The 14682-nt window shown below is 48.0% G+C and overlaps 1 protein-coding gene across 2 annotated transcripts in view; it reads right to left on the reverse strand.

The window, feature by feature from the left end:
• Positions 1-14682, reverse strand: part of AK5 (adenylate kinase 5) — a 166336-nt gene that overhangs the window by 45924 nt on the left and 105730 nt on the right. For both annotated transcript variants that reach the window (XM_054979197.1, XM_054979196.1), the window contains exon 9: positions 1381-1423. In XM_054979197.1, the coding sequence (XP_054835172.1) occupies positions 1381-1423 (43 nt within the window). The remainder of the gene's footprint in view (positions 1-1380; positions 1424-14682) is intronic.

A 14682-nucleotide genomic window follows, 5' to 3' on the forward strand; every position in this document is an offset into this window, starting at 1 on the left:
TCTGTGTTAACACCGGAACGCTGTGATGTAATGATATGCTTACTGAGAAGCTGTAGTCCACTACCATGCTTTCATCTATATTGTTTTTTTGTAAGAAAGGTTTTACGCTGTCCCTTGACTCAGGTTACAGAGGGGGATAGGCAATAGAGACAGAGAGGTCAGGGCCTGTGCATCCCATTTTCTTACTGGAGCCGTCCCTGTAATATGTAGATTGCTACTCTCAGGGACTTCTTTCCTTCCTCCTCCTCTCTCTTGCTCTTCTCCATCTCCTAACCATGGAGGCAAGACATGTTTAATGCATCCACAGACTAGACCCTATCTCTTCTCTGTCCTATCCTAAGTGTTCCTGAAATAAAAAGATTCTTATTTTCCTTACTGAAGTAAAAGCAGGCTTGTTAATAGCACACATCCACATGCTTAGGTGTGTTGACAAAGCCACTCTGCTAACACTTTTAGGAGCCATTCTCAAATAATACCAGAAGTTTGAAACAGAACCATTCTTTCCTACACTACTGGGCAATGTGAATAGTCCTAAGCTATATGCAAGTAGCCCGCAATATGATTTCTTTCTATGACAGCACTTTCCCCATAAACTGGGATAACTAAGAAATGGGGAAAGTTTTAGTATGGACTTTGATGGACTCTGGGTTCTCAAATTACGTCAGCAGAGTTTAAAGGAACAGCATTTCCTATACTTCCATTGTGATATGACTAGCCATTCTTACATTGCTTTGATTTAGTAACGCCTATATGAGAATACACATGCAGACGTGCTCATATTTTCCTTCTCTAAAAACTGCTCCATTTATATTAATGAAAATAGCAAACTTGCATGCATTCGCATGCCTATTTCACTACAAAAATAATGAAGCAATTATGGTTGTTGGGGGTTTTCCGGGCTGTCTTGCCGTGGTCTTGGCATTGTAGTTCCTGACGTTTCGCCAGCAGCTGTGGCTGGCATCTTCAGAGGTGTAGCACCAAAAGACAGAGATCTCTCAGTGTCACAGTGTGGAAAAGATGTAGGTCATTTGTATCTACTCAGGAGGGGTGGGGTTGAGCTGAGTCATTCTATAAGAGTTTCCCAGGGTGTGGAATGCTAATGGCGGGAGGCTTCACTGTATCCCGAGGCGGTTCTTTTGCATATGGATTGGTGCTTGATGTGCTAATCTTCTCTGCAGGGCTATTGTCGGGTGTGGAGTGTTTTGTTGGCCTGGTGTTTTTCAGAATGAAGCAATTCATGTGCACAAGTTGTATGTGCACACGGGAGCTCTCATAGGCCTCTAGGTTTGACTGCATGTTACAAGTTGTATCATATGTATATGCACAAAGAGAATTCTTCAAATATTCAGTGGAATTTGCATGGAATATGGAAAAACTTACCTCCCATATTCTCAGGTCCAGGAAGATTTGACTGGTCATCTACCTGTTAAACAATTGACACATTGATAAGGGTTATTTAATCTTTTTTATCCTGCCTTCACAAAAATGCTCAAGATAGCAGACAGTAATTTATACATTCATGTATACACCAATCCCATAAAACTAATGGGCTTCAATGTTAAGCATACAGTACTTGGTATGGCTGTCTAAGTGAAATTGCAGAGTATCTCCAAATGAATTCTGACCAAATATATTCATGTTTCTACATGAATAAAAAATGTGCTATCTGCCTTATGCTAGAATTTCTAATGTGTGATCTATTTGTGTACAGATGAAGCAGACAATGCACTTCATGATTAGCATTCTACATTAAGTGTAAAAAAAAGAAAAACAACCCCGTTTCTAGATCAATCATGCTGTAACTTACATGTATTATGGACGTAGGTGAAAGTTACGTAATTATTTGATATCATACCAACTACTCATTGAGGAACTGATCCTTTTCCCTGGACTAAAAAGCAGCCTATTCTGTACAGCTCTGCTCTTGACAATCACAATGTGAAGGTGATAAAGTTAGTAAACAGCTGGAGGGCTGCCCAGGGGTTCCTAGTGGTTTTGCTTGGGGCAAAATTAAATTGGAGGTTCCTTGACATTATACAATATAGCAGTTTATCAACAATGAGATATTGCTGTTTATCTATGTCTCTTTATCTAAGAGAATCTACTGGTAATTATACTGCTAATTATACAGGAGAAAAATTAAAAGTATCTTAAACTCTAGCAAATGTTAAGAGTAATAAGTTAATTTTTGTGAAATTCTCTCATTTCAGCTAAAGCCTTTGGGTCAATTCATTCTCAGGGGAAATTTTTTGTCAAGATGAAAATGATTTTGGTATTACACTGCATGCACAGAATATATATGGTTTGTCCCATGTTTGTATCTGTAATTATATAATTGTATCTGTAAGTACTTTGTATCCTCATTGATCCAAATTCATTTTAAATAATAAAAATCCTTTGGTTCTGGGACCCTACCTAGATAATGAAATATATATTGCAAATATACCACGGTAAGTCCCTTGATAGAGTTTGAACAAAGAATTCCCTTCCCTCTGCCACTCTATGAGAGCACTTACCAACTTATTTGTTAGCAATCTCTAGCTGCCTAATACAACTATAGCTCCCATGGCAGGCTACTGTTCTGGAAGAAAAGCTCTAAATAGCTCTGGAGTTGTTTATGCTGGTTTGGGCTATTATCCAACTTGAGAGCCTTGACTGATTGATGCATTATACATCTGAGAAATAAATAACACTCAAATTCTAACACTGAAATAAGAATGAAAACTCTTTGAACCAGAGACAATTGGGGGACAAAATGTCTTCTCCTGAGCACACAAGAGTTAGTGTGAAAGTATGGAATCTTTTGGGGGAGCTATAATACTGAAAGGGAAAATGGCTTGTTTTTCAACACGAGGAAACAATACTCCAGCAAGATACTTCCACCTCAGCCTTTAACAGTCTGTCATAGCCAACATTTTTGGCGGCTGCTGTTCCGTCCATTTCTGATTCTGATGAAAGTAGAAGGTTGGGGGTGGGAGGAGATGAACAGGGTCTTTTCTCTTCCATTCTGAGCTGTTGCTCAGAATGGTCCTTAGCAGCCATTCAACAACAGCTGGATTGAATTCAGATCAGAAATGCATGATGCACATGACACACTTAGGAAGAGTAATATAGGACAGGAAGAAACACTTAGGTTCAAAGTAGTGAAAGATGGTCAAGAGGCAAGATCACTGTAGCATGAAGCTACCTAGAAACCCTGCATCTTCTATTTACTCCATGATAGTCTTTTTACAAAATCCAAGTTCCCTAACTAAGGGAATAAACAAAAGAAAAATCATCATTGCTATAGAAACATTGGCAGAGCTTGTCTATTTACCTTGATTCACTTGCCTTTCAACAACAAGTGGGGCCACTGAGTCCACAAACTGCTAGTTCTTTAACACTGTAGAAACTGGGGGGGGCACTTCTGAAACAAAACAGAAGCCAAAAAGGGGGGACCCTTCCAGACTGTTTCCCCTTCTGACTGTTTCCTGTAATCTCTACAGGAAACAGTCAGAAGCACGGTTTCAACACTGATTGTGATATTATCTTCTTACCTGTTTCAATGTATCTGTCATTATTTTACAATCATTTCTAAATCACTCTTCCATGCACAAAATGTTCAGCTGTTCCTATTACCCTTATATGAACAAACACCATACTATGTTAGGCTGGAAGATGCTATCCCATGATGACTAAAACTGTGTTATGTGTAGCCTAGACACTGAAATTGAATCAAGCAAATGTTAAACTTAATATGATGATGCTGTGCTAGGCTGGGTTCTATGTCTTATAAGGAAGTTCTGTAAGATTGATTGGAAAGTTTATAGGCTCTTGAATAGCAATACTATGGACATAGATCCAGAGGAGTTAGCTATGTTAGTCTGTAATCGCAAAATTGTAAAGAGTCCTGTAGCCCCTTTAAGACTAACCAGCTTTATTCACCTGACAAAGAGAACTGTAGTTCTTCAAAGCTTATGCTACAATAAAGTAGTTAGTCTTCAAGGTGCTACTGGACTCAATACTATGGACAGGAAGTGGTCTTATTGTGCACATGTGTGTGTAGTATACATATATACATAAGAAGTAACTGGCATTTCAAAATCAACAGAGGTGTGCAAACACAAGCATGGAACTTTGTGCACCCACTCCCATGCCCACCCACCACACTGGAAAATGACATTGTTTTCTGGTGTGACATGGAAGCTATGGATCGTGTAAGAGGGAATTTAGCAATAGTAGAGAAGAAAAGGGGAAGAAACTTGATTTTGGAAAAAATAAGTATTTTAGAAATAAAACACAAAGCCATCAAGAATAAAATGTCTGCCAGTTATTGCAAAATGAAAGAGGTAGAGGGCTTTTCAAACAGGTAATAGTGCTGTGCTGTAAGACAATGGTTCAGAAAATTGGTAAAGGATATAGAGATAGTAGACTAAGCTACTGCATACTGTCTGTTGTTGTAAGTATACTTGTACTGGTTATTTTCCATGCCATTTAATATGTCATACCAAATTGCTTATGTTTTCTTTCAGCTCTATATTTGAATTTATGCTTGTTTTCAAATTTATGCAACCCATACTCTATTGTATTGCTTATTGAATTGATCATATTGACTTACACTGTACAATCAACCTTGAGTCTCGGTGAGAAAGGTGGGACTACAAAATAAATCAGTAAACAAACAAACAAACAAACAAATAATGTGGAATTCCAGCTGAGCTTGCATAGGTGTTATTGCTAAAATTGGTAAAGACCAGACATTACTAGAATCCTACAGGTCAATAAGTGAGATGTCAAAATATTTACTGCTTTAATTTAGTGGCAAACTTAATACTATCAATGGAAACTACATCAAAGAGGACCAAATGGCTTCATTCCACATCTCAGTAGTGCCTATAACATCAAAAGGAGTCAGGCAGTGCTGTGGTGGAGGCATACAGCTGCCCACATAACTTCAGCGGCACTAGTCTGCTCCCCAAGGACTTTGAGAGAGATGCCAATGTACAAACCTTGGCCAGGTACAGGCAGTAAGGTAATCTCTCTGGTCTCTACAGAAACACTGGCAGTATGCACTAACTACACAGCAGCTGCTGTTGATGGCTCCATGACAAGCAGCTTCAGGCGTAGGCAGTCTCCAGCAGCGAACGCAGCTACTACCTCTCAATGCCACTCTCCCTGAAGAGTCAGAGGACAGGGTAAAAAGACCCTGCAAATGAGGTACCACAGTATTTGGCTTGAGAGGCCCCCACCCCAGCCCTGCTGGGACACCTACCCCCATTGCTGGCAAGGTCCAGACTAGTAGAAAAAATGTCACCCACTCAGAAATGCCCATGCTCTGAGCCACACACACCTTTCCCCCAGAAAGGTAAAAACTGAAAGGCAAAAGGACCAAAAAGATCAAGACCAGGCTTGAACTCACTGGCCCCAGCACTCAGGACCAGCCCCCTAATTCCATGGCCAGGTGGTTCCCAAGAGACATGCCAGCAGGGGCTAGACACCCCTCTGCAACTCTGATGTCACCACCAGCAATGCGGAGCTAATACATTTGCCTCTTAAAACTGCTTTGAATGTATTCCAGATGGTTGTTTGTGGCACTCCACAGTTAAGATTTTCATTAAAATCATATATATTGCACTTGCAATAGTTCCAGAAACTTCATTGTTTAGTAGTAATCAACTGTTCAACTTCCACTCTGGCCCTAAGCTACCAGAGCATGAAATCATAGCATGATGTGACAATAATTTAAAACCTCTATCTGCTTATGAAAGGAGAGGTAATCAGGTTGCAAAAACTAATATATAATCTATGTGAAACTATTATGAATGTTTGAGAAATATGTGTAATTTTTTTCCCTGCAAATGTAAGATTCTCCAAACATCACAAGATGTTTCACTAGTTGACTAAACTGGGATGTTGCTAATATTTGTTTACATTTGGAGGGGTGGAAGACTTGTCTAGTTTACTTTCTGAAACCAAATTAAAATCCTGTCCCCAAATAATTTCTCTAAACTCATCAAGTATTTTTAGTGTATTTTAGATAAAATGACCGATTCAAGCTAACAGTATAAACAAAGTCACCTGTAACCCAATCCCAATTTGCTCCCCCTTTCCCTTTCCCAGGTAGTGTCAGGTAGCAACAGGCAGTAAGAGACCAGAGAAAAATATTCCCTAAAAAACCTCCATCTCTACTCAGCCTGAACTTCCATTATTGGAAAAATTAGAATTCCAATCGCCACTCCCATACCTGGCATTATAATGGACAATGAACAATAAACTTATTAAAGCTAATGCTAGATATTAGAAGTGCAAATTTAACAGCTGGACAAAAATCTTACCCTCACAATATGAAAGGGGATTAAAATGTATGCTAGTATTCTATCCTTGTCACTATAAAACTGCTGATGGATTGTGTGATTTCAACAAAAATTCAACATTATATGAACTAACCACAATATACTAACTTAGTCAATGGTGCAAGATACATTGATTTACTGCATTTCTTTTTATTTTTACACACAGCTGGGCAAACAGCAGGCTGGCTCTAGACCAAGGGTGGTGCCTCTGCCCCAAAGACCCATAGGCTGCCCCCAAGCAGCACACCAGCAGCCTCAAATCGCAACTTGCCTTGGAAGCCACTTCCTTTCCTTATAAAGCAGCAGCTCCTTGCAAAATGGTGGCCTGCAATTGCCACACAGGAAGATACCCACTATTCTGCAACCAAGTAAGCCTCAAAAGCAGCCATTCACTACAAAATGAGATTGTCATGGCAAAAAACTTCTCCCACTCACCCATAGGTGAAAATGACATTGGAATCTTCCCAGCCAAGACAGGGCTGGTTAATTTACTTATGGGGTGGGAGTGCTACCGCAAAGAGGGGGCCATGTAATGATTCTTCCTCCATGAAGGATAAATGGGCACCAAAGCACTTTCTAGAACTCTGCCTGGAAATGCAGTTGCCCACAGGAGACTTGCCAGAAATAATGGCACCTCAGATTAACAGGAAAAAATGTGGGGAGTATAAGGGGTGATCAACCAGGGAGAGGAACCCCGTTTGAAATAAAAACACATGCTCCAATTTACTCCCTCTTTCTCTCACACATCCACACTTACTGTCGCAGAACCCTCAGTCACAAAAAAAGATGATCCAGCACGCTCCATCTCTACCAGCGGCAGCAACAAAAAGGCTGTGAGGGAGAGGGAGTAGTTCTTCATAAAGCTTCCCGTTGCCTTCTAAACAACAGGCTGAAGACTCTCCAGCCCTGGTCAATCCTGCCCCGTGCCTCCTCTGAAAAAGGGGGCCTGGGCAAAATGATCTGTGGCATTAATGCTGTAAATGTCCTTTGTCAAAAATCATTTTCTTTGAATTTGTATTTAAAGAGACTTCTTGCAGGTATGCCAGATTGTCTGATCTGTCCCCTTCACAATCTTCTGGATATTTACTAGAATCCTACTGATTAGGGTGGCTGCCTTGATTTGTTTTTTAGTTTAACTTCCTTTTGAATTTGAATAATCTTACTTTGCAGGTGATGAGATTACTTGGTCATCTATAGATAATTTCAGGACTTTAAATATTGTGTGCCCTTGATTTAATTTTTTTGCCTCTGGCATTGTCTTTTTGTAATTTTACATTCAAGCTGAAATGAAATCTCCGGCCATATCTTTTATTTGCTGCTACCCATTTTCCTGTAACAAGTTTCATTGCTTGTATTTTCAGAGCATCAGGGCAATGTCTTGACATATTAAAATTGCAGTGTCCTGGAAAAGAAGTGATCTCTGAACCTCACTTCCTAAAGAACTGCTCAGTTATTCTTATTATGACTTCACTATGATTATCTCTTGGTTTGGATTTGTTGCTAGAGTTTACATGGCCAATTCTGTGCACTCTTTCTGTCGCAGGGATACTCCACCTTCTAGATACATGTTTGGAAAGTCATCTTGATAAGAAGACCTCCAGATTTGGTTATGTTATAACAGTGACTGTGTTTTTTCAGTCTTCCATCCTGAGCTGTAATTCTGTGCCAGATTGCTGTAGCCTTCTCATAATCTCTTAGTACATTAGACTGATTTGCATGGCAGTTCTAGCCATGGGTTCTGTCTCAACTAGAGCCTTGTCAGTTTCACTGATCTGCATTCCTAAGGGATCGATAAGAGACTTAGGGCCAAACTTACCTATGTTCCTTCTGCAGACAGATATGACACTGGAAAACTTATATATCCCTCTATATATGCTGGGGCCTGATTTGGCTTGGGAGTGCGGTAGGGGAGAACAGAGCCTTCTTCACCCTTCCCTCCCATGCCATTTTCCTGAGCCAAAATGAAAATTAGGGGCCATATTAGCAGTGCTGTGGGGCTTATATGGCCACCTTGCTAGTGCAAAAATATGCACCAACATTATAACAATTTATTGCCATGTTCTATGATTTCCCAATTTTTAAACTAGCCCTAGCAGCATCCTTGGAATTTCTTGCTGCTTGTAGTGAGAAGAATGTAACAACCTGTATTTGTCTTCTCATCAGTAAAACAGGCTTGATCTAATTCTTTTAGAATTTATTATAGTCTCAGGCAAACAGATTTTACTGTTTCTTACTTGAAGAATTGTATAACTTCTGTGTTAAATGCCTATCAAACACCTGACTGCCATTCTCTGAAGCAGATCATTTTAAATAAAAACTACAACTTGACATTGTATTTCTTGAAACCCCCATGTATTCATCTATTTGACCTTTCGTAAGGGAGAATTTAGGATGGTTAGAAGGGGGCAATTTCAGAACATTAAACCAAGATTTCAATATAGCCCTTTAATTTTCCTTCTGTTCAATGTTTTTTTAATCTGTTCTTCACCTTAGTCTGTTCCCTAACATTGTTTGATTTGTGTTGATCTCCTCTACTCCTCTGTTGTTTCTGCTCTGCATCCAGTCCATACGTTGGGTTATATGAATGTGTAGGCCACAGCAACCATACCAGAAATTATAAGGGGTTCAGGGTAGGAGAATAGTCTGTAATATCTTGTGTTTTATAGATTATAAAAGCAGCGGCCCCCAGACTTACCTGGGCGGCTGGTTTGCCGTCTGCGGGGCGGCCGGTGGAGCCTGAGGTGTGCAGCGGCGTGCTGAGCCTCGGCTGCCTCTCGCCCCGACCAATCAGATTCAAATCCCTCCCGGCCAATCAGTCTCGCTCGCAGGACGGTTGGGCTGGGTGGGCGGGGCGCGGGGGGCGGACTGGAGGGGGCCAGTCTTCCCTCTGGTCTGCCTCTCTAGTACTTATTCAGGCAGCCGAGCCGGGCTCCTCAGTCCATTCTCGGCAGGCAAGCGGGCAGGCGTTCCCGTGCGGTGCTGCGTGGGCGGAGGAAAGGAGTGTAGAAATCACTTGGCGCAGCACTTGACACAGGCGGCTGGAGCTTTGGTGCCAAACGGACAGTCGTCAGAGTGGCGGGGTCCCTCAGCGGCGGTCATTGACGAGGCGTGAGGAGAGCCAAGGAGGCCTTACAAGCGGCCCGACGAGACCACATGATGCCGGTGGCGAGCAGGAAGACGGCGGCTGGATGCTCCGCGGCTGAGTGGAGGAGTGGGAAGGCAGCTGGGAAGGCCACGAGGAAGCCCAAACCGGGGCCATTGTGCCCTAGGCAAGCATCGGCTCCTGCAGCTTCGGCCCCGGCTTTGGGGCAAGGAGGGAGGGGGCGCTCGGGGAAGGCATCGGGAGCACGGGTGGGTTTTTCACCGGTGTGCTCCTCCAGGGCCCCCACCTCCGGGGGACTCAGTGAGGCCTCAGCAGGGCCGGGGAGCCCTCCCAGGCCCAGCAGGCAGAAGCCGACAGCGGCCAGGGCACCAGCCGTGGGGCCGGGAAAGCGAGGGTTTGCAGCCGGCAGGGGAGCAGGCTCTGGGGAGGAGGGCCCCCTGCAGGGCATTACATGGGCGATAGAAAAGCTCACAACAAGGGTGGAACAGATGGAGTCCTCCTCCCTCATGTTAGCCCAGCCCCCCCTGGGAAAAAGGCAGGCCCGCAGCCGGGGCCAGGGGGCCCAGGAAAAACGCAGCAGAAGCGGCAGGGGAGGAGAGGGCCAGCTGGACTCAAGCTCCAGCGAGGAGGCCTCCAGGAGCCCGGAGCAGCGGCAGAGGGCTAAAAGGAGGAAAGATAAGCCCAGGGAACGCAGGGGACATTGGAGAAGGGATGACACAGACAGCGATGGATCCTCAGGTACGTCCTCGTCTTCAGGTGATGAATCCACGGGGGAGGAGTACTGGAGGGTGCCAGCTCAGGTCCCTGGGCTTCCTAGGTGGGCCCTCAAGCGTAGGATGGGGGCAGCGAGAGGAAAAGGGGACACCCTCGATGTTTGGTCCACCGGCCAGGCCGGCGAAAGCCCTCGAGCTATTTCGTCCTTCACAGACGACGAAGACCCTCCTGGCATTCACTTGTCATGTAAGGGAGCGCATTTTGGACGGCTACTATGTGGACATCTTTGCCCTGATCAGGCCAGAGGCCGAGGACGGCAAATACACTCCCTCTTCTAAAAAGGATAGGAAGGCCACCAAGGGGGAGGTGGTGGAGCGTACTTTCAGCAACTGGTTGGAGGGTTACACCATGTATATGGGAGTGGTCCAGGCGGCCTACCCTGAGAGGGGCTGGCACTTGACCAACCACCAGGGCAATGTTCTCAGGGCCAGGGCCCTGGCAGGGGAGGCGGCCGCCATAGAATACAATGAGGGCTTCCGCAAGAGGGCCTTGCACAACCCCAGAGCCAGGTGGGATCTGATTAGTCAGAAGCTCTGGCTATGGTTAGTGGGGCCCCACATCAGGAGCCGGGGCAAGGCCTCCCGTGGCTGGAAGGGCTCCAGTCGGCGTGACAGGAGCAGGGGCCTTTGCTGGGAGTACAACCAGGGCAGGTGTCTGCGCTCTAGGTGCAAGTATGACCACTGCTGCGATTCCTGTTTTGGTCCCCATCCCCGGTTATCATGCACAAGGGGCAACACGGCCCCTCAGCCCTTTCGCTCTGGACGGTCCTCTCAGAGCGGCCCCTGCAAGGAGGGTGGATCTGGCGCAGCCACCCCACAGCCCAGCGCAGCAGCCAAGTAGCTCATCCCCGGGGGTGGGGGGTTTGGCACCCTCTCCGATAAAACTTAAGACCTTGCTTCCCCTTCTACTGCATTACCCCAACAGGCTGGTCGCTAGGTACTTGTCCGAGGGTTTCTCCGTAGGCTTTCATATCCCGTTCACGGGTCCATGGGTCGCCACCACCTCGGGCAACCTAAAGTCCGCCAGGGAGTTGCCCGATGTGGTTGAGGCCAAGTTAGCCAAGGAAATAGCGGCTGGCCGGGTAGCGGGCCCCTTTCATGCCCCTCCGCTCCCCAACTTGAGGGTCTCTCCTCTGGGGGTGGTCCCCAAGAAAGCCCCGGGGGAATATCGGCTCATCCACCATCTGTCCTACCCCCGAGGCTCATCGGTCAATGATGCCATACCCCAGGAGTTCTGCTCAGTCAGGTACGCTTCTTTTGATCAAGCGGTTAGGCTGGTCCAGGCATGCGGGCCGGGCGCCCTCATGACAAAATGTGATATTCAGTCAGCCTTTAGGCTACTGCCTATCCCCCCCAGCCGATTTTTGCCTATTGGGGATCAAGTTTCGGGGTCAATGGTATGTGGACAAGGCCATGCCCATGGGCTGCTCCGTCGCTTGCGCGGCATTTGAGACCTTTAGTTCCTTCTTGGAGTTGGCGGCCAAGGGGCGCATGGGGGCCCCCCACGTCACGCACTATTTAGATGATTTTTTATATCTGGGCCCCCCGGGGGTTTGGCATGTGCCGACCGGCTACGTGTATTCCAGGCCTTGGCAGCTGAGCTGGGAGTCTCCCTGGCACCGGACAAGACAGAGGGTCCCTCATCCCGCCTAACTTACTTGGGGATAGAGCTGGATTCCGTGGCGGGCCGGTCCCGCCTACCGGTGGACAAGGTTTCCCGTCTGCGCTCCCTGCTCTCATCCATCGTGTCGTGCAAAAAGTGCACGCTCAAGGAGCTGCAATCCATCATCGGCCACCTGAATTTTGCATGCAGGGTGGTATCCCCGGGGAGGGCTTTCTGTGCAAGGTTGGCTCACGCCACCAGGGGGGTTCCCTCTCCCTGGCACCATATTCGTATCACAAGGGGCATCCGGGAGGACCTCAAAACCTGGTTGGGCTTCCTGGAGAGCTTCAATGGGGTCTCCATGTGGAAGGACTCCCTCGATCTGGGCGTGAGCTTGCAAGTGCACTCAGACACCTCTGGTAGCTTAGGCTTTGGGGTCTACTTCAGGGGCCGGTGGTGCGCGCAGAGGGAGAGGGAGAGGCATCCTCAGGGATCTCACCTTCCTTGAACTTTTTCCCATCCTGGTCACAGTTGTCATATGGGGGGACATGCTAAGGGACAGCAGGGTCACCTTCTGGTGTGACAACCAGGCGGTCGTTCGGGTCATCAACAGGCAGTCTTCTTGCTCTGAGCGGGTCATGCGCCTGGTACGCCGCTTTGTCCTTGCTTGCCTAGTCGCTAACATAACGTTCTCAGCGCGTCATGTGGCAAGTGTGGATAATGGCATCGCGGACGCCTTGTCTCGGTTCCAGATGGAGAGGTTCTTCAGCCTGGCTCCAGCAGCTCATCGCAACCTGGACGCATTCCCAGAGGACCTGTGGTGGATTGGCAGCGATCAGTGATGGAGGGAGTATTCAGCTCCATAGCCCCGGCTACCCTCCGGGCCTATGAGGCAGCCGAAAGGTGGGTTTGGGCCTTCGTGGGAGCAGGCGGGGGACCCCTCACCTGGCCGGTCGCCCAAAGCTGGGTCCTGTGGTACCTGGCGCACCTGCGGGAGTGGGGGTGGGCCCCAAGTACTATGCGCAGGGACCTGGCTGTGATCTCCTTTTTCAGCAAAGCCTGGAGGTTCCCGGACCCGTGTGATTGCTTTGCGGCCAAACAGGCAGTAGAGGGGTGGAAACACTTGGCCCCTCCTCCCCCTGACAGCCGGAAGCCCATTACGCTGGCCATCCTGAGGGACATCATGGCCCTCACCCCCTGGGTCTGCCAGCCCGATTTTGAGGCACTCCTGTTCCGCACAGCCTTTTCCCTTGCCTTTTTCAGGGCCTTCAGGGTGGGGGAGCTGGTCTGCGCCTCCCAAGATGACACCTCGGGACGGGCCCTGGACTTGGGGGACATCAGTTTTCACTGGCGGTCTTTGCGGATCAGGGTCTGCTGCTCGAAAACGGATCAGTTGGGGAAGGGGGAAAGCATTCTCCTCCATACCTCCTCAGCGGCATTCGTGTGCCCTGTAAGGAGCACTCGCCAGTATCCGGCTGTTCACCCCACTTCCCCCGGTCCTTTCCTGGTTCATGCCGATTTCTCCCCAGTTTCTCGCTTCCAGTTCGCGGCAGTGCTGCAGGCATGCCTCGCCGCCTCCGGTCTCCCTCCCAGGGATTTCGGGACCCACTCTTTCAGGATCAGAGCCGCCACGTCCGCCGCTGAGTGGGGCCTGGGTCCCACGGAAATTCAGGCCATAGGACGGTGGAGGTCCCGGGCTTTTCGCTCATACGTTTGCCCCATGTGGGCCAACCCCTTATAATTCCTGTCTGTCCATGTTTTCTTGGCAGGTTGCCTCAAGTGGGTCTGGATCTGCGGGCACAGTATTGTGCACTGGGCCAGCGAGTACGCAGCAGCATCCGGATGGGGAAGGTACCTGGGCCTGGACCACTTAGTCAGGGTCGCCTGGATCGGCGTCCGCGGCATGAGATGGGATGGCCTAGTCCCTTTGTTGTGCCAGCATGTGGAGTGGCTGGGGTCGCCAGACGCGTTGGTCATCCAGCTTGGAGAGAACGACCTGGGCATTTGAGAGGGGCCGGAGCTGAAGCGCGCAATGATGAGGGACCTGGAGCGGCTCAAAGAGCTTTTCCCCGGGGCTCATGTGTTCTGGTCTGACCTGCTGCAGCGACGGTGCTGGCGCTGGGTGCGGAGCTCGGAGAAAGTAGACAGGATCAGGCAGAGGCTGGCCAGGGCCGTGGAGCTACACATCGGCGAAGTGGGTGGCACCGCGATCTTGCACCCAGACATTTCCTTCAGGATTGAGGCATTGTTCCACTCGGATGGTATGCATCTGTCCAGCTGGGGCCAAGACCTGTGGCTGCAGGACATCCGGGACGGCCTCCGGGTGTGGTTGAAGTCTTAGGAGCTTTGGCGGGAGCCGTTTTGGGGCTCTTGTGGCGGTTTTGCATTGGGATCCAATCCCTCTGGGGGGAGATGGGGCCTGTGGCCACATCCAACCCCATTTTGGGGATTCCCCAAATTCAGGGAGCGAAGCCCGGGGCGGGACCCAGCTCGGGGGCCCCTGCCCAAGGTGGCGCACTCCCTGATGGCAGGGGGGGCAATAAGGGGTGTACACCCGATTGTCCCCACTAACTGCCATCCCTCGGTTTCCCCCTCACAGCTGGGATCTGTGGGGGCCGGAGGGATTGACTGGCAGGCGGGTCAGTCAATTGGGGATCCGATCCCTATGTGGGCCAATGCTCCTTCTCACTGTAACCAATAAAGTTGTGGCCTTTGTTCACCCCAGCTACTGTGTACTTGTGTTTTGTTTGCCGCCGCTCCCAGCTCGGCCGGCTGCCCATCACCGCTAGACGGCAAAAGCTTCTGACTGTGTGGATCATGAAAAGCTATGGATGATGTTAAAAGAAATGGGGGTTCCACAACATCTGATTG

The sequence above is a fragment of the Eublepharis macularius genome, chromosome 5 (assembly GCF_028583425.1).
Source record: "Eublepharis macularius isolate TG4126 chromosome 5, MPM_Emac_v1.0, whole genome shotgun sequence".
Classification (NCBI taxonomy): Eukaryota; Metazoa; Chordata; class Lepidosauria; order Squamata; family Eublepharidae; genus Eublepharis; species Eublepharis macularius.